General features: G+C 39.2%; 3 protein-coding genes across 3 annotated transcripts in view; 2 read left to right on the top strand and 1 right to left on the bottom strand.

The window, feature by feature from the left end:
• The window catches only part of LOC114555334 (P2X purinoceptor 4-like), an 8519-nt gene extending 1119 nt beyond the window's left edge, over nt 1-7400 (top strand). The window contains exons 3-12 of the mRNA XM_028577648.1: nt 2136-2207; nt 3508-3580; nt 3678-3774; nt 3856-3936; nt 4721-4862; nt 6557-6693; nt 6779-6872; nt 6972-7037; nt 7123-7227; nt 7362-7400. Coding sequence (XP_028433449.1) covers nt 2136-2207; nt 3508-3580; nt 3678-3774; nt 3856-3936; nt 4721-4862; nt 6557-6693; nt 6779-6872; nt 6972-7037; nt 7123-7227; nt 7362-7400 — 906 coding nt within the window. The remainder of the gene's footprint in view (nt 1-2135; nt 2208-3507; nt 3581-3677; nt 3775-3855; nt 3937-4720; nt 4863-6556; nt 6694-6778; nt 6873-6971; nt 7038-7122; nt 7228-7361) is intronic.
• Nucleotides 7401-8152: 752 nt separating this feature from the next.
• On the top strand, nt 8153-12336 carry gucd1 (guanylyl cyclase domain containing 1). The gene is made up of 6 exons (XM_028578760.1): nt 8153-8577; nt 8718-8802; nt 8975-9140; nt 9243-9334; nt 9441-9682; nt 11138-12336. The coding sequence occupies exons 1-6, from the start codon at nt 8571-8573 to the stop codon at nt 11227-11229; spliced, it is 684 nt and encodes a 227-aa protein (XP_028434561.1). The 5' UTR covers nt 8153-8570; the 3' UTR covers nt 11230-12336.
• Nucleotides 12337-12419: 83 nt separating this feature from the next.
• On the bottom strand, nt 12420-23102 carry upb1 (ureidopropionase, beta). Its single transcript, XM_028578759.1, has 10 exons — nt 22923-23102; nt 21524-21695; nt 21301-21388; nt 20667-20761; nt 20421-20579; nt 20172-20341; nt 19139-19220; nt 16332-16374; nt 15952-16106; nt 12420-14483 (listed from the first exon to the last, which is right to left on the bottom strand). Exons 1-10 carry the CDS (start codon nt 23024-23026, stop codon nt 14400-14402), a joined length of 1152 nt encoding a protein of 383 aa, XP_028434560.1. The 5' UTR covers nt 23027-23102; the 3' UTR covers nt 12420-14399.
• Nucleotides 23103-23129: the final 27 nt, after the last annotated feature.

Genomic DNA, 23129 nt, shown 5'->3' on the forward strand with positions numbered 1-23129 from the left:
ACAACCACTCTCTATTTGAACTCATAATCTATGGCAGTGGTTCTCAACTTTTTTTCATTGATGTACAGTACTTTTTTTGGAAAAAAAAATTTTTTAGTACCCTCTGAATGGAGCAAAATATGTTGGCAGAAAAAAAAGCCTATATAAAGAGGTACAATGCTGTGCCTGTTCAGGCTAAACAACAACCTTGTAACTGAAACGCTGACGCTAGCCTACATTTGAAATGTTTAGAATCTATCATTAAGTTCATTCATAATTATAGTATACTTATTTTAGGAAACATTATGAAAAAAAACTCTCTTATACCCACTGCAGTACTCCAAAGTACCCCCCATTTGACAAAGGTAATCAAGGTCTGTAGCAGCATCACGGGTACTCAACAGAAAAGTCTGTCCGATTTGTAACAAACAGCTGTTAAAGAAAGCAGAATCCATCCTGTCTGACAGCACCCACCCCCTGCACCCAGAGTTTCAGACCCTGCCTTCTGGTTTGAGCTTCAAATACCCACTAGTCAAAACCAACAGATATAAACACTCATTCATACCTTCAGCCATCTCACTGCTAAATTTAAATAGGCTTGACCACAACCACGCATGATAAATATTGCTTTTTTAAAATTTGAATTAAGTTTAAATTTGTTTAAAAATGTATTTATTTTACATTTTTGCTATAATATGTTGTATTGATCTTGTGTACTTGTCACTACTGCAAAACCAATTGCCCATTTGGGGATAAATAAAGTTGTACTTGACCATTTGAGAAACACTGCTCCATGGTAAATGACATGGCAATTGTGTTGAACTAGTCTCGCTTTGCCAGACCTTCCTCCACAACTCTGCAGAGGAGGGCCTGGCTAGTCCACACAGCATTCGGGGATAGGAGAGAAATGTGCTCTGGTTTATTGGCATTTCTTTAAAGGGGTGATAGAATGATTATATAGGGTATTTCACACTGTTCATTAAGGTCTCCTAATAGGGAAGGGGTCTTCAACAGGTGGTCCGGGACCCCTAGGGGTTCCTCAGAGTAAATGCATGGGGGGCCTCCAAATTATTGTTACGTTTTTAAGTTTTTTCAAAAATTACATCCTAACATGAATCCAACATATTATTAGCAAATATGAATCCCAACTGATAATAGGCATACTGGCCTATAGGCAAGTCACCAAGGTAGCCATCCACAGATGCAGTTAATTTTAAGGATTTACAGTGCCACATGTATTTTTAACATTAAAACATGATTTATAAAATCAATTATTAGACTATTTTAATAGCCTATGCAAACAAAGGTATGAAGGCTTTAGGCCGCCCACATGTTATTGTAGGCCCAGTTTAATATGCAACTTCATTTTCTATGTAGCAGGGGGTCCCTGTTCCATCTCTCTTTCTGTTAGGGGGTCCTTGGCTTAAAAAACGTTGAAGACCCCCGTAATAGGGTATGCGTTTTGGTAGTCGTTTTTCAACTATGACAAGGTAAAATTGGTTTTGCATTCCCCCTTTAAACCAATCACAATCGTCTTTGGCGGTGCTTCAAAATAGCCTCAAGAAGGAATTTGTTTTGGTGGAACATGTGTACGTTCAAAGGTTGTTTTAGTTGTGCAACAGCAAAAAGATTGGACAGATAGTCTAGCTAGCTGTCTGGATTTACCCTGCAGAGATCTGAGGAGCAGTTAACCATAGTCCTCAGAAATCCACCGGAGTTTAGAATAACAACACAAAGAAAGCGGAAGGTAACGGACATCCGGCCTTCATGAGGGACATTTCCGGCGGCACCAGAGCAATCCCAGAAGGGAAATGTGGTGTATATAGTGTGGTGACTAGTGTTGGACTGATTCAATTCAGTTTACTTAAGAAGGGGACAGTGGAAATTAATAAAACACTTTTTCTTATACATGGGTTAAAAGTGCCACAATTACCCAAAAGGCTATTTTTCATCTGTAGTCCCCTGGCACGATGTTAAGAAGGCTTTTTAAAATACAAATAAAAAAAATAGAAAAGACAAAACAAGACACAGCATAGAACCAATAAATACCCATTACAAAACAGGTTACATAATGTACATGTTTGTTCAACTATGACTGTGAGCAAGATGAGTATTTCATTTTCTTGTAACATTTGTGCTTCTCTTCTGTCTAACAGGGTGATAACTCATTTTTTGTTTTAACCAATATGGTTGTTACCCCCAATCAGACTCAGTCACGTTGTCCTGAGGTGAGTCACTGATGCTACCTGATATGATATAGTATATATGGAATGTTATGGACAAGTTAGGGCCAACTAGGGACTCTGCACAGTATTCAGATGCATTGTTATTGTTCAGCTTACATAAACACTGTTATGAAACAATCCGATCACGATTGTTTTGTGGTTCTTATCCTATCATCTACTGGCTTGACCTCTGTGAGTTGATTCTGAAAGCAGTTACAAGCCCTCGGGGAACAAAGTGACATGAAGCACGGTTCAGTTCACAATGTTCTAAAGGTTTAATGACACACACATGAATATATACATTTTCCCAAAACAATCTCTAATCACTTTGATGACGTGAGAGTAGAAAGAGGCACCAGGAGACGATTGGTTTAAGGTAGGTTCACGCAGATACATCTTCAGGAAGGAAAACTGAGATACCAATTTACCAGTTGAAAAAGATGTGAGAGGCTTTGTTCAGACTTTTTTTTTACTGAGTGGAATGGTACATATTCACAACAAACGCCAACCTGCTTAGGCCAATAACCAGTGGTGGAAGAAGTATTCAGATCCTTTACTTAAGTAAAAGTACTAATAGCACACGGTAAGAAAGAAAAAGTCCTATATTGAAAATGTTACTTAAGTAAAAGTATGTTAAGTATCATCAGGAAAATATACTTAAAGTATTAAAAGTAAAAGGACTCATTGCAGAAAAATCCTCACATTTTAGAGACTGGAAACGATCAAAACAGTTCTGTCAATCAACTAAGGGTTAAATCGGCCAATCGGTTCACCCTGGACTTGTAGGCCATTATATTGTCTGGTAGTTTAATTAGGGAGGGGACTGAGTACACAAAGATACTTGAATGAATAGCTGTGGATGCGGAGAGGGGCCTATAAAGAATGCCTTTGTGCAGGGCCCAGAATTTTGTGCTACGCCCCTGCCTCAAATTTGTACTTAAGTACAGTACTTGAGTAAATGTACTTAGTTCCACCACTGCCAATAACTTTAGTAGCAGAGCATTCTGAGATGCATCATACTCAAATACGTTCACACTGCACTACAATCCATTTGAAACAATCTTTTTAACCTAATCATACTTCTAACCTAATCTCATTTACTTCTACTTAACGTTTTTATTTATTTATTACTGTAGCTATGTTACTTTATACACTTATTGACTTGCTCTTTTCTTACTCTTATTTTACCTTGAATTTGACTGTGATCAACTGCAATTAAATAATTTCCCTGAAGGGATCAATAAAGTGTTCTGATTCTGATAAAAGGGTCACATCAGATTGACACCATTGATTTCTCCTCCAGCTTCCAAACCCATCAACTACTTGTGTGGATGATTGTGACTGCATCGAAGGACACAGTGATCCTCGAGGCAATGGTAGGCTTTCCTCACTGGGTGGCATCAGATTAATATGGGTTGATAAAGGATGTCTACATACAGCAAACACCACCTGACTGACCAATTTCCCTCTCAGGTATACAGACAGGGCTGTGTGAGAACTATTCCACGACTACCAAGACCTGTGAAGTGCTCTCATGGTGCCCTCTTGAAATAGACACTAAGTTGCCAGAGTAAGAATATATGCAATGTTATGGTATTTATAAGTTATTATAGTATAATGTACGTATCCCTTGACATGTTGTTTCCCACAGACATGCACTGCTGGCTTCAGCAGAGAACTTCACTGTGTTGATCAAAAACAGCATAACATACCCAAAGTTCAACGTTCACAGGTCAGTTTCTAAATGTCAAAAGAAAGGCTCTTATCATATGCATGGCTGCTGTTTCCAGTGGTGGAATGTAACGAAGTACAAATACTTTGTTACTGTACTTAAGTACTTAAGACCCTCGGTAATACAGCCTCCGGTAAAAGTGAAAATAAAAATGTATGTATTTTATTATTTCCGTTGTTAAATCATAGTTGCCATCTATTTCTCTCCACAGCGTCGTTTACTTCTCCGCCAGGCTGCGTAAGACGCCTTCATATCTTATTTATTTGGCTGGACCTCTTCACATCCGCCTCACCATTTCTCCTGCTTCAAACACTTGATTTGCTTACGCTCCCATGGTTAAAGGAAATAAAAGCGTCTTAAAATACAACCATGAATAAAACCAACCGCATTCCGATTCAACATATTTCCGTTTTAGGCTGGTTAGGATAGGAACTTTTTTTTAAAGCCAGGCCTTGTTTGTGGCAGCGGACAGTATGGATACTGTCGAAGCTCAGCATCATTATTAGCATATTACCATTTAAAATGGTAATATGCAAATAAGATTAAGAGAATACATTTTTATGTTACTTATACTTTTAATACTTAAAGTACATTCAAAATCAGCTACTTATTTACTAGTAGTATTAGTAGGGTTGTAATTGTGGTACATCTAAAATTACTAAAGTAAATATGTCTCTGGTTATTTGCACTTTTACTGAAGTACTGAGATTCAGTACTTCCTCCACGGCTGTTTCATTGTGTGCCATTATATCAAATGTATTTCTTGGCTTCCTTCCTCCCCCAGAAGAAATATTCTGCCACATATTAACTCCTCATACCTGAAGAGGTGTGAATTCAATCGTGCAACAGACCCTGACTGCCCCATATTTCGCCTGAAAAACATCGTCTCAGAGGCCGGAGAGGAATTTCAAGACATGGCTGTAAAGGTATGAGCAGAATCAAAATGTTCATTTCTGTATTATTTACCTCTCCACTCTTCTTAATCTCTTATCTCCCATAAGGACAGCTAGCGTTTGAAGTTCACGGGAGTTGCCAGGTTGAGAACGCTTAGTCTCGCTTTGCCAGACCCTCCTCCCAAAGTGCGCTGGAGGAGAGTCTGGCTACTCCACATAGCATTCGGGGATGGGAAGAGAACATGCTCTGGTTTATTGGCATTTTTTTAAACCGTCTTGGGCGGTGCTAAGCACCGGAAAAAAAGCTATAGGCTCGGAAGGAACTTGTTTTGGTGGGACATGTACGTTTAAAAGTTGTTTAAGTCATCCAACAGAAAACTCAGATTCTACAGATAGTCTAGCTAGCTTTTTGGATTTACCTTGCAGAGATCTGAGAAAAGGTTAACCATAGTCCTCGTAAATCGACCAGAGTTTAAAATGCCAACACAAAGGAAGCCCAAGGCAACGGATACCCGGCCTAAATGAGTGAAAGCTGGTGGATTTTCAAGCGGCAACGGAGCAATCCCTGGAAGTGAAACGTCAAGTAGATACTGTACACTAGAGAATGCTAAACCCAACTTCACACAATGTCAATGTTAGCTTGATGCTAGTCTCGCATTGCCGACATTACTCCACAGCGCAGCGGAGTTGCTAGATGCTGGTATGTTGACGGTTATAAAATCCCGTGTTCTCACCGAGCTCTGTACCCGGCCACCTTTTATCGACTAACCATAACAACAACGACCACTAAAAAGACTGTGACCTTGCGGAGCTTTGTGCCCGACTGACAGCCACCTTTTCTTGGCTTAACGTCACTGCAACAGCCGCTAAAAAGACCGCAACCTCATGGTCGTCTGTGCCCAGGGCACAGTGACTGTCTGTCAGCTACGCCTGCTGAACAAAAGCGGGGGGAACAATTTTGGCAAGGGGGAGATTGTCTGTACTACTACTACTTCCAGACCCGTTATACAGCTTGTCTATACACTGTTCAGTCAGTACATTACACATTATGGTTGCATACCATCATCTTACAGTCCAACATATCATAATCTTGAAGCTTAGCCACAATAACATTACGTTACATTCATTTCAAAGCGACCTGTAGAGAATACTGTGTCCCAATCCAACAATTCAGGCTACAGGGTGTTTTGCCAAAGTTAAATTGCATGTTTCCATTATGAGTCAAAGCTTGCAGGTTGTGACATATGTCATGGACCTTACGTTAGCAGTTAGCTTGTATTAGCATGGCGGCGTTAGTACCAGTCAGGATCACTTCACCGGCTTTGTCTAAAACAGTTTTGCGAGTAACTAACTTTGAGTACTCTATATAATTAAATGCGAGCACATGAATGTTGAAATGAATGAAAATGACTATCCCTACATTAGCCGTGATATAAATGAATGAAGCTCAATGCTTACCTGTTTAGGAGGAAATTAGTCAACTCGGTTTACAATTTTACAGGTACAGTATGTCTGGCAACCCAGCCGGGTTAGCATGTTTCCTTAATTTCTGATGACACATTGTGGTCATTTTTTTGAGTAAATACAGTACATTGGCCGACCTATATTACATATTGCACTAATTTCAGTTATAAGGTCAGAAGTGTTTATAATGTCATATTTGTCTACACTTGTAGACTGTGTTACACAGCTGGATAAAGGATGATTTGTATTGTATGTTTCTAAAGGGTGGTGTCCTCGGTATTATTATTGACTGGAGCTGTGACCTGGACTGGTGGGCAGGGAAATGTTACCCCAAGTACAGCTTCCGCAGGCTGGACAGCAAACATCCGGTCAATAATGTGGCTCCTGGATACAACTTTAGGTGAAACCATTGTTAACAAATGCTCATTAATAAATGGATTAAGCTGGGGATAAAAACATTTTTTTTAAAACCCCACTTCTTTTAGGTTTGCAAAATACTACAAGACCCAAGATGGAGAGGAAACTAGAACCTTAATCAAAGCATACGGGATCCGGTTTGACGTCATTGTATTTGGAACTGTGAGGCCAGAATAAATCTTTAAGTTGCAAAGACTTCATCAGCTAAATGTGTGCTCTCTTTGCTCTGACAATACCTGGGTTTGTTCTTTTATCACGCAGGCAGGGAAATTTGGAATTGTACCAACCATAGTGAACTTGGGTGCAGCATTATCAATCCTCAGATTGGTGAGTATACATGTTCAGTCCTGCACGTAATATGTGATTTAAAAGAATGCAATTTTCTAGAAAATTCTTTGATGTTTCCCTACAGATTCCAGTTGTTACTGACTGGTTTATGCTGTCATGCACGCGTAAAAGAGATATTTACAGCAAACATAAAGTCACATCTCTGAAAGAGGATGGGGAAACTGAATCAGTAAGTTAACGATACTAAGTTTCACATTCTACATTCCTCACTGCTTACAGTAATTAGCATTGAATGAAAAAAATATTTTGTGGGGTCAATTATACTCGACAGATTATCTATTTTCTTCTATTTTTATAAAACAGGTGTCATTGGGAACGGGCACCAGCTACGGAACCCACTAACATGGTCTCATCAACATGGGAACATTTTTCTGCAGAGGGAACCTGCTGAACCTTCTCTGAAAAAAAATGACATAAAAACATAGATTTTCCACATCATTTGAATTCTTCAATAAAACTGTTGAAATGTTGAAAATGAGTGTTGATGAAACGAACCTATACCTTCTAGCCCAAGGGTGGCGAACCTGTGGCTCTTGAGCCACATGCGGCTCTTTGCCTGCTCCTTTGAGGCTCTTACTGTGTGGCTGGGAGCTGTGTTATTGGTAGATTTCATTTCAGATAAGTTTTTTAAAAAAAAAAGCATTTGAATGATGCATTTGCCAATTATTTTAAAATAAAAAATAATGCAGCAGAGTTTTTTTTTATGGACAGATTCTGCAACCTGAGGAAAAAAAGCGGCCACAGATCACCTTCCTCATTAACCCTTTTACTGCTGATTGTTTGAAAGCCCCTCTAGTGACAAATGAGTGAAAGAGTGGCCACAACAGAGTACAACCAGACCTAAAAAGGATTGTGGATAACAAAGACTGTCAGGTTTCCCACTGAGTCAATCTAAGTAAGAAAAAAAAATTATGAAAACTGCTATGTATTATGACTTTCATTAGATCTGGAAATCACTGTTGCTGTTGTAATATGGACGTGCATGTGTTGTGTGGCTTTTTGCTATGGTGCGTGTTTTTTTGTGGCTCTTTATGCTGAACTGGTTGGCCACCCCTGTTCTAGCCTGAAACATTTTAAAGAAGACTACCCCGCACCGCACGGGGGCAGCATAACTTACAGCATAACAACATGAACAAACACAAGTAAGAGGCTTCTCAGTGTGCTAGCAAACAACAGCTAACCGAAGCAGAGCTTCACCGTTACAAAAACTTGCCAAAAGAATAGTTTTTCTTACTCATATCTCGTATTTGTTTAGTTAACTAATAATTGTATGCGCAGCAGTGGTGTCCGTTGAGGAGCTAGCTTCGCTGTAAGCAGCGAACCTACCAACAGACTAGTTTACGTTAATACTGTTAGCCTGACAGCTAGTACTGCAGTTGGGCAGCTGGTTTCTGCTACTAAGCATCCATGAAGAAACCCAACCGCGGCTTCAGTGCTGTAAACAAGACTGGCCAGCTTGTCTTGAGTTAACGTTAGCTAGTGGGCCGCTTGTCTAAGAAAGAATACAACAGAATGACAGGTGAGTGACTCGACCTGGTGTCAGTAACTATATACATAAAGTTACGAATTGAGCTAGCTTGACATTTTTTCGATAGCAGAGCCAGTTTACAGTTGTGAAAGTGTAACTAACATTAATAATAACGCCACGGGTTTTCTCAGAGGATGCCGTCTTGCTGAACGTTCCTGTCATTCGGCAGCTGTTCCACTGGGACTGTGGGTTAGCCTGCTCCAGGATGGTCCTGAAGTAAGTGCACAACAAAGTTGGTTAATTCTTGAATCAGTGTGTTAATCATTTTTTTGCTATATGTAGCTAGTCTATACTGTACTGCCTAGAAACACGGAACTGATTGACAAGTGTAACACTGGTGCACTACAGTTAACCCATAGGCATTCACAGGCTAACTGTCTTCTTGCAGGTACCTCCATCCAGTCAGTGATGAGGAATTTCAGAGAGCATGCTGGGAGCTCAAGCTGACAGAGAGTGTGTGGACTATTGACCTGGCCTACCTCATGTGCCATCTAGGAATCAAACACTGCTTTTTTACGCAGACCCTGGGTGTTGATAAGGGCTTTAGGAATCAGGTACTTTGCTGAGTCTACACCATTGGTACTGTCATAGCAAGATTGTGATGTTCCTAGTTCTATGTGTATGATAGTGGCTTTCTCTTTTTGTATGGTTTGCAGTCCTTCTATAAGAAACACTTTGATACAGAAGAAGACAGAGTGAATGAGCTCTTCCTTAAAGCAGAGAGCAAAGGTGTGGTGGTAAAAAAATGGTGAGTTTTGCTGTTAATACTTATTCAATTTGACAATTTGACAAGCTTCTGCCTTAGATAAAGTAAATCTAACACATGAAATGTCTTTGTGGATGTCTTCTCATAGCTCTGTGACAGTTCAGGAGATCCAGGCTCATCTGGAGCATGGCCACGTTGCCATAGTGCTGGTCAACGCTGTCGTCTTGACATGTGAACTGTGTTCCTCGCCTGTCAAATACTGCTGCTTCCTGCCTGTGGGCCAGAAGTGTTTCTGCAGGAAGCCAGAGTACCAGGGCCACTTTGTGGTATTGTGTGGCTTCAACAGGACCACTGGCTGTGTTTTCTACAACAACCCTGCATATTCTGACCGTGAGTAATCTCATATGTCCAAAGCACAGGCAGAATGTTGCATAACTGCAATAGAATAAGAAAACGGTTACCGAAACCTTTCTGAAAAAAATATAGATTTAATGTTAGTTTGGAAAATAAAATGCCAAGAAACAGTGTCAGATGTTCCATCAGGACTTGGATGCCCTGATACCTGTTGCCCCTTTTTGCAACATAAAGGGATATTAGTTTTCTTTTTAGATAAAAGTAGTGCTGAAAAAATTTGTGGATTAACTGACAAGTTGATCAACAGAAAAATCACACTTCTGATACTCGTTTAATTGTCTGGGTCATTTATCTAGCAAACACTGCAGTTTCAAGTAAGGATTTTCGGCTTTTCATAATTAATAATAATTACATAACAATTGACAAAACGTAAATATGAAGTCTTCACCCCTGGGCTCTGACAACTTGACTAAAGCAATTAACCAATAAATCTAAAAAATTAAATTAATGAAAATGTTTGTTAGTTGCAGCATTAGATCAAAGCTTATTTTAGTCTGTTTTGTTTAGAAGACTTTTTAGTTGTTAACTCCAAGATAATTCTTTAATACTGCATTCAAAATAATCAACAACAGTTTGTGGAATAGCCAACCTTTGAGATCATTGAAATTTTGAGCAGATGAGGGTGCAATATGAAAAGTAGTCTCGCATTGCCAGACACAGCGCTGCGGAGGCGAGTCCAAAGAGCATTCGGGGATGGGAGAAAAACATGCTCTCCTTTATTGGCATTTCTTTAAACCAATCACAGTCGTCTTGGGCGGGCTAAGCGCAGAGTGGAGCCACAGTACTGCTGCAAAATAGCCTCGGGAAGGAACTTGTTTTGTATATGTTCAGAGGTTGTTTAAGTCGTGCGACAGAAAACTCAGATTGGACAGATAGTCTAGTCTAGCTGTCTGGATTTATCCTGCAGAGATCTGAGGAGCAATTAACCATAGTCCTCATAAATCAACCGGAGTTTAAAATTACAACACAAAGGAAAGCGGAAGGTAACTGACATCCAAGAAGAGTGACATCCAGCGGAATTTTCAGCTGAACGAGAGCAATCCCGGAAGTGGAATGTTGTGTAAAGTGTGAAGTGTGTAAAGTGTAAATGTGTAAAGTAAAAAAATCATTTAAAGTTTTTTATTCATTTTAAATTTATCCTGAGGGGAACATGAATGTCTGTACCAAATGTCATGGCAATCCATCCAACAGACAGTTGGGATATTTCACTCATGTGAACCTCATTGTGACACTAGAGGAAACGCAGACTGCCATTGCCACACTGCTAGTGGCTAAAAACAGGAAAAAGACAATTAGCTGCTTCTTGTACTACTATAATCCTTTGACTGCTACTGTAGTAACAAGGTGTGTGTGTGTGTGTGTGTTTGTGTGTTTGTGTGTTTGTGTGTTTGTTTGTTTGTTTGTTTGTTTGTTTGTTTGTTTTATATTCAGGGGTGTGCTGCACCAGCGTCAGTAACTTTGAGGAGGCTCGGCGGAGCTATGGGACAGATGAGGATATCCTGTTGGTCTTTAAGGAGAGTTGATGGACAGTGAAGATGGGTTGGATTTCACTCTTCTCCTCAGCTCATCATTGTAGTGATCTTCTGATGCTGCAGGTTCGATAGTCTCGGACTTGTGGCTCCCCCTGGTGTCAGTTGTCGCAGATCCCCTGGGCCCTCCTCTCCGGTGCTAATGAGCCCAACTGATGACATGGCTGCTGCAGATTCACCGCTCTTATTCCCTCCTACACAGTCAGTACCACTCAACGCGTAAAGGATCAACAGCTGGGAGTTTGAATAATCTAAGTTGAATTTTTTTTTTTTTGAGATAAGCAGGTAGTTCAAAAGTATTTTATTGCATCTTTGTTAAATTTTAATGACCCATATTGGAGCTGTTGAAATCTCAAAGTGTGAGTATTTCAGATTTGTGAAACTGCAGTGGATAAAATGTGGGAATCATGACAGAATAAGAATGACCAGGAAATAGCGTGCGCATAATTCAGGGCTGATGATGACAACATTTTAGTGTATCTAATTTATTTGTCCTGTTAAGTGTTGAAGTCCTGAAGAGGCTCGTCAGCAGCCTCCAGCCTCACCTCCACATGCCTTTTTTAAAAGAAATCCTTCTAACTCACCTCTCCGTCACTTTTTATTCTGATGATTCTATCGACAGGGAATACAGGAAGTAGTTTTGAGAGTCTCAGGTAATTTTTGCTCTGAAGTGTGACTTGCGTTTCAATTGAAAACTAGTTCAATGCAAAACCCCAAAGTTTGTCTGTGGAACTCAATCTGCCTGCAGAAGAACATGGACAATGGACTGACCTACTGAAACATGAACTCATCAGTTTTATTCACTTAAGTGGAGAGCAAAAAAACCAGCTCGGCATTTTGTGTTTTGGTGTCGTGGCAACATGCTGGATAAATAAATACGTCGTATGGTTGTTTTGATCGGGTGGCAGTACAAAGGAGTAATTCTGACTCATGTTCTCTGTTGTGAAGGCTAGGTCGTTTCCTCATTGTCACTTAGTTTTATTTTGGTATTGTGTATATGTTTTTGCACTACACTTCAAACCAGACATAATTATGTGTTATTTAAATAAATACAAAATTTACCATGTAATTGCTTTTCTGAATAAATAAAAAAACAATGTATTCCTGGTTGTGTTTTTCGGGAAGAACAAAACAACACATTTTACATTTTTCTTTTCTTTTTTTATTAAACATAGAGGGGCATTTATTATATGTTGTGATAAAAGGATTCCACCCTTGTCATGTATTTAATTAAGACCCTTCATTTTAAACCTTAATTTTATATTTACATTTTGCCAAAGATTGGCACAATCTGATCTGGGCTATTTTTTCTTATCCAAGTTATCAATATAGGCCATTCAAATATTAGCCAGCTAATATGAGCTTCTTATTACTAATGTGGTTCTTGGGAGGATGGATTTAATAATCATGAACAAAGTTATCTTAAACATCAGTATTTACCCTAAAGCATATTAACCTAAAATCTATCAAGTAGATTATCAGCACTCTATAATCTATTAATTGAATAATTAATAATTGTCATAATAAAATGGTTGTACATTTTGATGTGAGGTCACCAAACTCTTTGTGCTAAGAACAATAAAGATGTAAAATTGTTCCCGCAGTAGCAACAAAGCTCACTAGAGAGTGAATGAGCCGTCCATCAACCACATTCTGTACATGATGCCCACGCAGTCCTGAGAGGATATCTTATCAGCCAAAATAGCCTAAATGCTTTCATTTGATTGATTAATTAGATCACGGTGGCTCAGTGGTTAGCACTTCTGCCTCACAGCAAGAAGATTCTGGGTTTGAACTCAGGTTGTCTCAGGCCTTTCTGTGTGGAGTTTGCATGTTCTCCCCGTGCTTGCGTGGGTTTGCTTCGGTTTCTTTCCACCACAAAGACATGCATGCTAGGCAATTAGGACTACAGTTTAAAATTAGCCAACTGGCTAACACTGGTGCATTTACAAAAATGTTCATTAATGTGCATTGTCCTAATCAAATAAATAAACAAAAAATAACAATTTTCTATTGGTGCAACCAATGAAAATTTGTTGGATCCATCTTATATAGTCTTTAAAAGTTATGCAGATTGTGGCTGGGTTGGCTCAGTGGGTAGAGCAGGCACACGTATACTTAGAGGTTTATACCTTGATGCAGAGGTCAAGGGTTCAAGTCTGACCTGTGAAAATTTCCTGCATGTCTTCCCCCTCTTTCTCAGCTGTCCTATCAATTAAATGCATAAAAGCTCAAAAAATAATCTGTAATAAAAAAATGTTTGACCTTAAAGCGAGACTAGGGCTGGACGATGTACACTATATCGGCTGAACGATATAAATATGTCTATTTTATATATTTTTTCTGTATCATTTCTATTGCAGTGTCGAAAAACCCGCAGCCCAATTGTGTTACAGCAAGATTTACATCACTTGGACATGTTATGTTCTGATCCTTGTTCATTTAAAGTTCTCAATAAAATGACAAAATTCTTAGTACTTTTCATTCTTAGTATGAAGTATTTAATTCATACAGGACTATACAAAAATAGGTGTTACCATGTGGTTATTTCATATATCGTGTTGTATATTGTTATCAAGGTATGAAATGACCTATACCAGGATACAAAATTTGGCTTACAGACAGTGGCTAACTATAGTTAATGTTAGCAAACTTAAGATATATACTAATGTGTAACTCACTGACTTTGTGAACTTTCCCAACTTTATGCTACAGTTACAAGACAGTTTTAGCATTTAGCCTTAATCCATAATTGGCACTTGTGGCTGCAGCGGCCACTGTTCAGCAACAGTTGCATGGTCTCGCTTTAAGGACTTGTTGATCTGTCTAAAGCTCCATGTACATTTTTAGACAACTGAAAAAGCCAGGCTTGTGTTAAATGATCAACAATGAAATCAAGAAAAGTTAGGTATCCACTTATAAAGAACACTGGTGTGACTTTGAATGTAGTGTTCTGCCATAAAGGGATGGAACCAAGAAAATGCCAACAATGTGACATACAAACAAATATAGACAAATTATGCCGAAGAAAAAGGACCCCCTCAAAAAAGACATGCTACATCTCAGGGGGTTATTCCTAATAAAACAATCCCCAACTTTAGGGAAAAAGAAAAGAAGTGAACTTGGTTTGTTTCATACTTAAATCTACTATAGTAGAACATCATCTACTCCTTCACTATGTTGGGTTTGAAGTCATGTCTGACAGCCTTGGTAAATTCCTCTGCATACTCAGAATATCGCCCAGTCATCTGCAAAGTAAGTTACATAGACAGATTAACAGTAGTCCAGGAGAATAGATTGTTTTTTGGACACAATGGTGTTTACATAATACAAATCTTTAGCAAGTATGTCTAATATACAACCAACCAATCACTGCAGGAACACATAAACCTTTATGGGCTACAGCTACACTACTGCGTTTTTTGTTTAAAGCTTTAGTGCGTAACTTTTGTATATCAATGAACGTCCGTTACATTCAAGCCATTGCCAAATGAGTTGATACAAAGCTAATTAAGACAATCAGCTCCACACAACTCTCTCAGTATTTCTCAGTATGGCTATGTTCAGAAACTAGTGTCCTCCGGCGACTCTCGTGCTCAGAAAATCAAGTGAAGATAATTACCTCTTCTGAAGCAACCATCATGTTTTTTTTAATCCTCCGTGTCCTCCTTGGCTACAAGTAACTGCGTGGGGGTGGTGCACGATCACGGAAGGCTTGTGTCATGTGGATGCACCGACAGTTTTGTTCTCATTACTTATAATTCCTCATGGGGGAGACAATATGCCCTATAACTTTAAAAACAAATATCTTTTCAATTCAATTCAACAACTGAATGGAAAAGATATTTGTTAAGTTATGCCTCGCATCCACAATAATAAACCATTTCCGAGAATGGAGACTTTGGAAACACTGCTGACCCATTTTGGTTTGAAAACACTTGGGTTGTTTTGTATTCTGGACGGGCATGTTCCTTTGGTAACAACAATGCACGTCAGTCGGTCTTATCGGTTAGGTAGGCTTAAAAACCTTTTAGTAAAAGTTCCACTTTGTCATCGGTCCAAGAAAATAAATCCCTGTCTTACTTTTCGTTATTGTTGTTGTTTCTCCAAAGTATTTTTTGCGTTTTCAACGTATACATCCATGATTGTCAACCGCATAGTAACTTCAGATAATCTGCTTCCTGTTTACACCAACACGCCCATGCCCAGCATGTACGAGTGGTCATGTTTTATGCGTTGTCAGACGTTCCTCCACAGCGCTGCGGAGGACGGTCTGGGGAGTTCACACAGCATTCTGAGATGGGAGGAAAACGTGCTCTGGTTTATTGGCATTTCTTTAAACCATTCACAATCATCATGAGAGAAAACTCAGATTGGACAGGTCTAGCTAGCTGTCTGGATTTACCCTGCAGAGATCTGAGGAGCAGTTAACTATAGTCCTCATAAATCCACCGGAGTTTAAAATTCCAACGCAAAGAAAGCGGAACGTAGCGGACGTCCGGTCGAAAAGATTGAAATCCGGGGGAATTTCCGGCGGCAACGGAGCAATCCCGGACGTGGAATGTCATGGATATAGACTAATATGGAAGGAGATTAGTTCTGCGACAGGAGCTAAAACTCTTGCGTCGATAGTAGTGTAGATGTAGCATTAAAGTAGGTCAAAATGTGACATACAGAAAGGCAACATACTGTATGCAATTCCCAGTTAGTTTTTACCTTAAAACTCCATTTGTCGCTGATTTGTCTGTTCAGGTTGAGATCCAATTCTACCACCAGGAGTCCGTCACGGGTCCTGGAGAGCCCCGGGGTGCGGCTGCCATCAGGAGCAGCCACATAACTGGATCCATAGAAGTGTCCGAAGTCATGGTGAGCTGCAAAAGTCAGGAGAGCTCTAAGTGGTACTGAAACACTGTGTGTAGGACCATACATGACAGACTAGGAAAACACAAATACATTTATAGATAAAATAAATACTGCAAAATCACAAAATATTCAGGTTATCCGTTAGAATAAACATACTAATGCACATTTACAGGTTAAAGAAGCTAAATGAAAATGATGCCAATTTTCTCAATTCTAGGAAATAAATCTCTTACCTTTTTTTCCATCACCAGATGTGAATTCACTTTTGAAATGCTCCTGTGTGAAATACATGAATAAACATAAAGTCACACCGGCTCCCAACAGTGACTGAGCTGAGTGGAGACGCCTGAAGAGGGCCATAGCTACCACAAGCTATTGCTGTGTAACTTCCAATTTTGGGAAGAATTGGGTGTGTAAATAATCTTTAGGATAATAATCAGTAACGTATACTTTCTTGAGAATTTGGCGAAAACATGTCCCACTAAGAAAAGTGCTAATTCTGTTGATGAATATAAATAATCAGGGTTAATCATCTGAGGGTCTTTTGCACAAATGTAAACTTTTTTCATAAGTTTGTTTTTTAATTTAATGAATTATATTTTTATATGTGAACTCATTAACCACAAAATCACTTGTCCTCAAATGAGGGATTATCATTTCAGTTTGATAAAAAACAATAAAAAAAAGGTTTTTAAAAGAATACTTACCAGATGAAAATGTACAGTGAAAAGTCTCTATAAAACTAAAAGCAGTGAATTTTCAGCAATATTTACTCTTATTTTGTGGTTGCTCAAAATGTGTACCAAGTTTTTGTCAACACCGTCAGATATATATAAAAAGCAATAAAATGTAGTTTGACGGTGTTGACAAAAACCTCCAAATTATCCTCAGTGGAGGCTTGAATATAATTTATAATCACAATAAATACTAATATGACTTGTAATGTTTCATTAACCTCTTGATGATTATTTATGTAATTTCCCCCTATATTTCTTCCACACAGGCCCAAAATGCATGCTAAACAGGGAAGACTTTGCACAGCAATCACAGTGACTGTTGAGCCGACTATAGTAAATGTATTGTAATACATTGACTCATTTGGGAAACTCAAACTAGCGCACAACCTCAACGTCATCGTTCTCAGCCACTCAGACAGGATGCATCTGCCATTTGGAACCACATTGAACCAGTCCTCAGAGATATTTGTTTGAAGTTTCCAAAAGTTGATACCATTCACTTTTGGTCAGATGGGCCCAGCAAGCAGTACAAAAACAATAATAACTTCTGTCCCCTCTGCAGCGTGTTTGCAGTACTCAGCGCTATCATAGCACTGAAGCCAACATGCAGACATATGATGCACTCCTTCCTCAATCACTAAAACCTGTACCAGCAACGAGAGAAATCCATCAGGCCACACATGAAGCATAGTGTAATTTCTGGCAGGTCACAGAGTCAAGCTTGGCTATTATCTCACTCATAGCTGACAGTCCCTAAGCCAGCACACCAGCTGATGGCTCAGCTGATTCCCTCCTAAGCACATGATTGGATTTCCCAAATAGAGCGCTCTATTTAAACTGCCTACCTCAATGCATCTCTGCTTGCGCTTGCAACCCACCTCCACCCCAGCTCCTCCTTTTAAATTTATATTCATGTTGTCTGACTTAATCAATGTCATGTCTGTTGTCATTGATGCTGCTCTGTTCTGTACCCTAGGGGGATCCCGCCACTGCGGCTCTTTCTGCTTGAGGCTTTCCATGAATGCACATGGAAGGGCAGGGAGGTGTGCTCTTCCTGCCTAACACTTTGCACGTATGCACGTGGAAGAGAGGGGAGGCCCCAGAACAGAGCCATTCTGCCAAATACAAATTGCAGATGAATAAAATCTATTTATTGAAAAAGTGGTCCTGACTGAACTTACGGAAATGGCATATATTGCAGATCACTGTCATGTTTCTGCAGTGAGCCACAGCTGTGCCAGTGTTTCAGCCCAACAATATCTCTGTTGACTGAAAACACAGGGTGCAGGCTGAGGAAAATGATGACCCTATCACATAAAGGAAATAAGAGATGGCCTTTGAGATAAAAAAAAACAATTTCAATATATTCATATTTTTTTATCTACATTTTTGTAGCACAACAGCTTTTTGTAGCATTTACGAAAAGAAAAGCATTTTATAAATTGTTTAACCCTTGTAAGGTGTTCATATTTTGTTACACAGTAATGTTCCCGGGTCTGGTGGACCCACCTGATTATTAGGCTTTCAAATCAATACAGCCATAACAATTTATGTAAACATACTTAACAGATGTTTACTATGGCTCAATTACCAATGATATATACATCATTTATGGTTCATATTTGCCATTTACCCCTGTAAGATCACATTTATGATCATATGATTATTTTCGTTTTTGGTGAGAAAACAAGGAAATTCAATTATAAAAAAGGTACAAAAAAAAATACAAACAAGATTTTTGATCATTATTGATGCTTATTTCTTAGAACTTAATCAGAACAGGTGAAAGTGCTTGAAATATAAAAATTTTGTAACTTTGTGTGGGAATAGCAGGTGTATAAAGACAACATAGTTTCATAGCACCTACAATTATTACACAATTATTACACTCGGGTCCAGTAGAACACCTCATATGTAATGGTTATGTATATATAATAATATATGTATAATAGTTATGGTGTACCATGTGCAGTCATTGAAAATAACTTATTTTTTATGTTCTTCACAGAAAATGAGCCAAGGCCAAGGAGTTTGACTTAGAAGAAATAATAATAATTTTCAATGATTTAGCAAACATTGAAAATGGGTCCCACAGACTCGAACACCTTACAAGGGTTAAAAATTATGAATGTTTTCTAACCAAACCAGATTTAAAGAAAACAACACTTTATGTCTAAAATCTGGCTATGACCATGAACTTGATTGTCAAAAGCGCAACTCTGTGTGCTCTCATATGCTGTCATTTATCAGACCTCTGTGAATGATTGCAGACAGATTGCAGTTCTGGAGACTGACTTACTTACCGTCCCAACACGGTTGATTGCACAAGTGAAACAGTGGTTAGCTATTGCTGCATTCCTGGCCTCAATGGACCACATGGGCTCACTGTAGACAAGAAAAAACATTATTGTTGATGTAAATAAAACAATAACTAACAACAACTTCAGCCACGTTGACAGTACAGTATATAGCAACAGCAATAGGTCTAGTTTTGGGGTGAATAAAGGGAATAGGTACCACTATTCAATTACATTTTATTTATAGTGTCAAATCACAAGAGATAGAGTAGGTCTAGACCACACTCAAAATGTACAGAGACCCAAAAATCCCCAAAACTTCCTTTAACGGGCAGAAACTTCGGACAGAAACTGGTTCTTAGTGGGCATTGTGACTTATAGTCAATTTAAGATGAAAATAGAACACAAAATAACAAGAGAAAACAAAAATAATCACAGGCTAAAACCAGTTTTTTGTAGTAAATATACTGTGATCTTTCCCTCCCAGCTTCATAATCGCCAGTCCCAGAATCGTCATCGCATATAGCATCAGCCTTATCTGGCTCATTTTCTGTAGTTTCTGTACCGTTAACGTCTGCTTCAGTGTCACTCAAAGCAGCAGTATAGTTTAATGGGCAGGCTTACCAAAATACTGTGTAGTTTAAATTCGCTTTCGTTTCAAGTGTGATTCAAGTGATTCACATTAGTTAATTTCAAATTTGCACAGAGAATGGCTGCCAAGCAACTGTGTTGTTGTTCCTATGCGACGAGCAAGACAGGCGGGGTGAATTTAGGAACGTAAGTGTGAAAGTTCTGTCACAAAAAACAATCGTTGTTACGTATCGTTATCCTAGCGTTTTTGTAAGAGGGTATACAGAAATCCTTGACTTTTCCTACTGGGTATATGGCGTATTCCTGGGTATCACATAGACTACACCACTGGTAAAAACTTAATCTGATGAAAATAAATGAATAATACCAAAAAAATTAGACATCATTGTAGCAATTGTTAATGCAGCAATGCCAGGAGGAATACTACTTACTCCATTGAGTCTCTTACCTGAGAGCTCCAACAGTAGCTGAGGGGTTGAAGATGATCTCCGCTCCATTCATACTGTACATGAACCAGTTGAGAGGGTGATGGCGCCCGTAGCAGATATTAACAGCGATGTTCCCAAACTGTGTCTGGAACACTGTGTGGCCAGTGTCGCCCTCCATATAATATGTAGACTGAGTGTAAAAGAAACACAGTGAACACAGCACTTTGCCTAATTTCATACAGCTGCATGTAGGGAAATCACACACTAACTTCATTAAAGTCTCCGATCCTGGGAATATGGTTCTTCCTGCTCTTTCCCAGCACATTTCCAGAGTTGGAGATCACCACTGCTGTGTTCCACAGAGTGCTGTGCAGCCCCTCTCGCTCCAGAATTGGAGAAACAACTACCATGTTGTATTTTTTAGCCAGCTAATGATAGAATCACAGTGTTATTATTGGGCTTCTGCACTGTAATAAAGCATATCATTGCACTGTGGCAGACCTCTGTAATCTCACCTCTTGGCAAAAGCGTGTAGTGTTTCCTTCTTCAGCAGACTCTGCAAACTCCGTCCATGGTTCTTTCTCACGGGTGCAGAAAGCAAAGGGCATGGCTGGGGACAGCAAAAGAAAGGTTAGTTTTGTTAACTGGCCAATATGTTATGTGCAGTTCTGACTAGGGCTGGGTATCATTCAAAACTTTTCGTTATCGTCATCCATACTGTGAATTCGATACCAGTTCCTGAATGTTATAAAAAAAAATTAAATCCATTTTAACAAAAAGACATTACAACACACCACATTACGGTACAAATCTTTTTTTCAGCTACTTTACACCTATTTGACGCACACTGTAGTCAAGCTTCCCAAAAAACAACAACATACACATTTGTGAGCCTTGTCTCTGTGCATAGCGTGGAGTTTTTCCTGCATTCCTCTATGATGTGGAATGTTAGACAGCCAATCCCAAGCATGGCAAAAGCATGCTGTGTGCTTATTGGCTGACGGTGATGAGCTCTACTACTTAGGTATTCATATGTGGTAATGACGGACACATTTTTCAATACTCGATACTAAGGAAGTAATTCGGTTGGTGCATAAAAATATCAACTTTTGGTACCCAGCCCTAGTTCTGACTCATTAAAACACTCACTCCAGGTCTCCTGAAAGCAGACAATGTTTACACCGCACATGGCTGCCACTTCAACCATTTCACCAATCCGGCTATGCATGGCATTGACCTGTGGAGGGGACAAGCAGAGGGTTTACACCAGTGACTTATAACCTGTAGCTTTAAGAATGCACAGCACCCTGTTTGTCTCTATCCCACTGAAACCACAACAGGCCTGTTTAATAACATGTGTCTGAGTCCTGACCTGGTCCAGGATGGGAGCATCAGTAGGCAGAACTACATGGTTCTGAATGAGTCCCACACGGATCCTTCTTGGCGGTCTCAGTTGTTCCTGTGCAGCTTCAAACCTGTAACCCTTCAGCTCAAAGTCATGCTCAGCGGCAGCACTCACAGCACATGCAGGCAGGTCCAACTTCCTGCGACAGACAAGCTTCTTCATGAGTATTTACACAATGGACACCCTTATGTGATGTTTTCAAAACATGCAAAACAATATACAGGGCTACACAAAAATAGTGATTTGACATTATTCTCAAAATGCATTTGGATGTAATTTACATAAAGACATGAGGTAGGTCAGTTTTTGCTAGTCTCTTAATATACGCATAGGAAAAGCCAGTATCCTAATATTAGAAATACTAAAACTTTAAAAGCAAATAGTCAGATGTGAAGAGGTTGTGCAACACATATGTAGATCGTGCAGCCGTGTTCTATGTTGTATTGTATTATCCTTGTCACTTAGATCAATTGAATACATTAAATAAAAAATTTAAAAGTAAAATCCTGTCAAATAACCTATAAATACCCTTGCATTTCACCATAAAAAAAACAATGGACACCCCTACCAAACCAAAGATAAGAAGAAGATCTAACATTGATTCCTTGTAATAACTGAACAAATTAAATTGTTTACAGGTGTCTCTAAGGCCTTTAAATCAATAGCAAGAAGTGAGCAATTCCTTTGCCCCCTTGGTTTCTGTGTATTCTTCAGTGTCGGTACAAACACCACAGAGCAGAGATCATTTTTGCTGGTTGCAGCTTCTAAAATGTGAAGAATTTCTGCTTTTCTTTGTCATATTATTTAGTGAACTGAACATCTGGGTTTTGGACTGTTGGACTTAACAAAGTACTTGAATAGTTTGCCTTACGCTCAGGGATATTATAAAATGATATTTTACTATTTATGGACATTGTTTGGACAAAATGAGTTATCAATGAATTAATATGCAGAGTAATCGATAATTAAAGTCATTGTTAGTTGCATCCCTAGTTTGTGATTTACTTCTTCAGTGCATTATTCTCCCTTGAGTATAATTGGAGATGTGACTCATAAAGAAACAGAGGTCCGGATTAACACCCCTCTCTATTTTTTGCCTGTGTGCTTTTCAGCAATAACACCATTGTGTCGCAAGTGGCCTACTTGGACACAGAAACTAGAACGTTTTAAACCTTTTAATGAGTAATCCTTTCTTTGCACAGGTTAAAGATTGTGTGTTTAACACTGTAGATCTTACACAGCTGACCAAAGTCCACGCAACAGAATAATAATTTACTAGGAACAAATTGAATAGAAAATGATATGCTCCATAAGACTGGTTCGGTTCACCACAGTTGAACAAGTAGCTACTCTCGCGACAACTCACTGTGTGTCCTTTCCGAATAAGATGCGTTTCACTTCTGACAGCTCGACCTCTGGCAGGTGGGACTCCAGAGATTTCTCCAGCGATTCAAACTCACATGCGGACATCTCTGCGTGTTTGTGGCTTCACAGCAGCTCCAGTGCAGCTGGTTGACAGATGGATAGGGGGCTGTGCATTTGCACCTTTTATCTGTTACACTCGTTACATAAG

This window comes from Perca flavescens, chromosome 5, assembly GCF_004354835.1.
Source record: "Perca flavescens isolate YP-PL-M2 chromosome 5, PFLA_1.0, whole genome shotgun sequence".
Classification (NCBI taxonomy): Eukaryota; Metazoa; Chordata; class Actinopteri; order Perciformes; family Percidae; genus Perca; species Perca flavescens.

What these genes read in the sequence shown, in the direction of transcription:
- upb1 (XM_028578759.1), bottom strand. Translation starts at nt 23,026, where the DNA reads ATGTCCGCATGTGAGTTTGAATCGCTGGAGAAATCTCTGGAGTCCCAC. An exon ending in ATGCTCCCATCCTGGACCAG is followed by an intron (nt 21,389 to 21,523) that starts GTCAGGACTCAG and finishes TCCCCTCCACAG; the next exon opens with GTCAATGCCATGCATAGCCG. An exon ending in GCTACTGTTGGAGCTCTCAG is followed by an intron (nt 19,221 to 20,171) that starts GTAAGAGACTCA and finishes TCTTGTCTACAG; the next exon opens with TGAGCCCATGTGGTCCATTG.
- gucd1 (XM_028578760.1), top strand. An exon ending in TGCTCCAGGATGGTCCTGAA is followed by an intron (nt 8,803 to 8,974) that starts GTAAGTGCACAA and finishes GTCTTCTTGCAG; the next exon opens with GTACCTCCATCCAGTCAGTG. An exon ending in CAACCCTGCATATTCTGACC is followed by an intron (nt 9,683 to 11,137) that starts GTGAGTAATCTC and finishes TTTTATATTCAG; the next exon opens with GGGTGTGCTGCACCAGCGTC.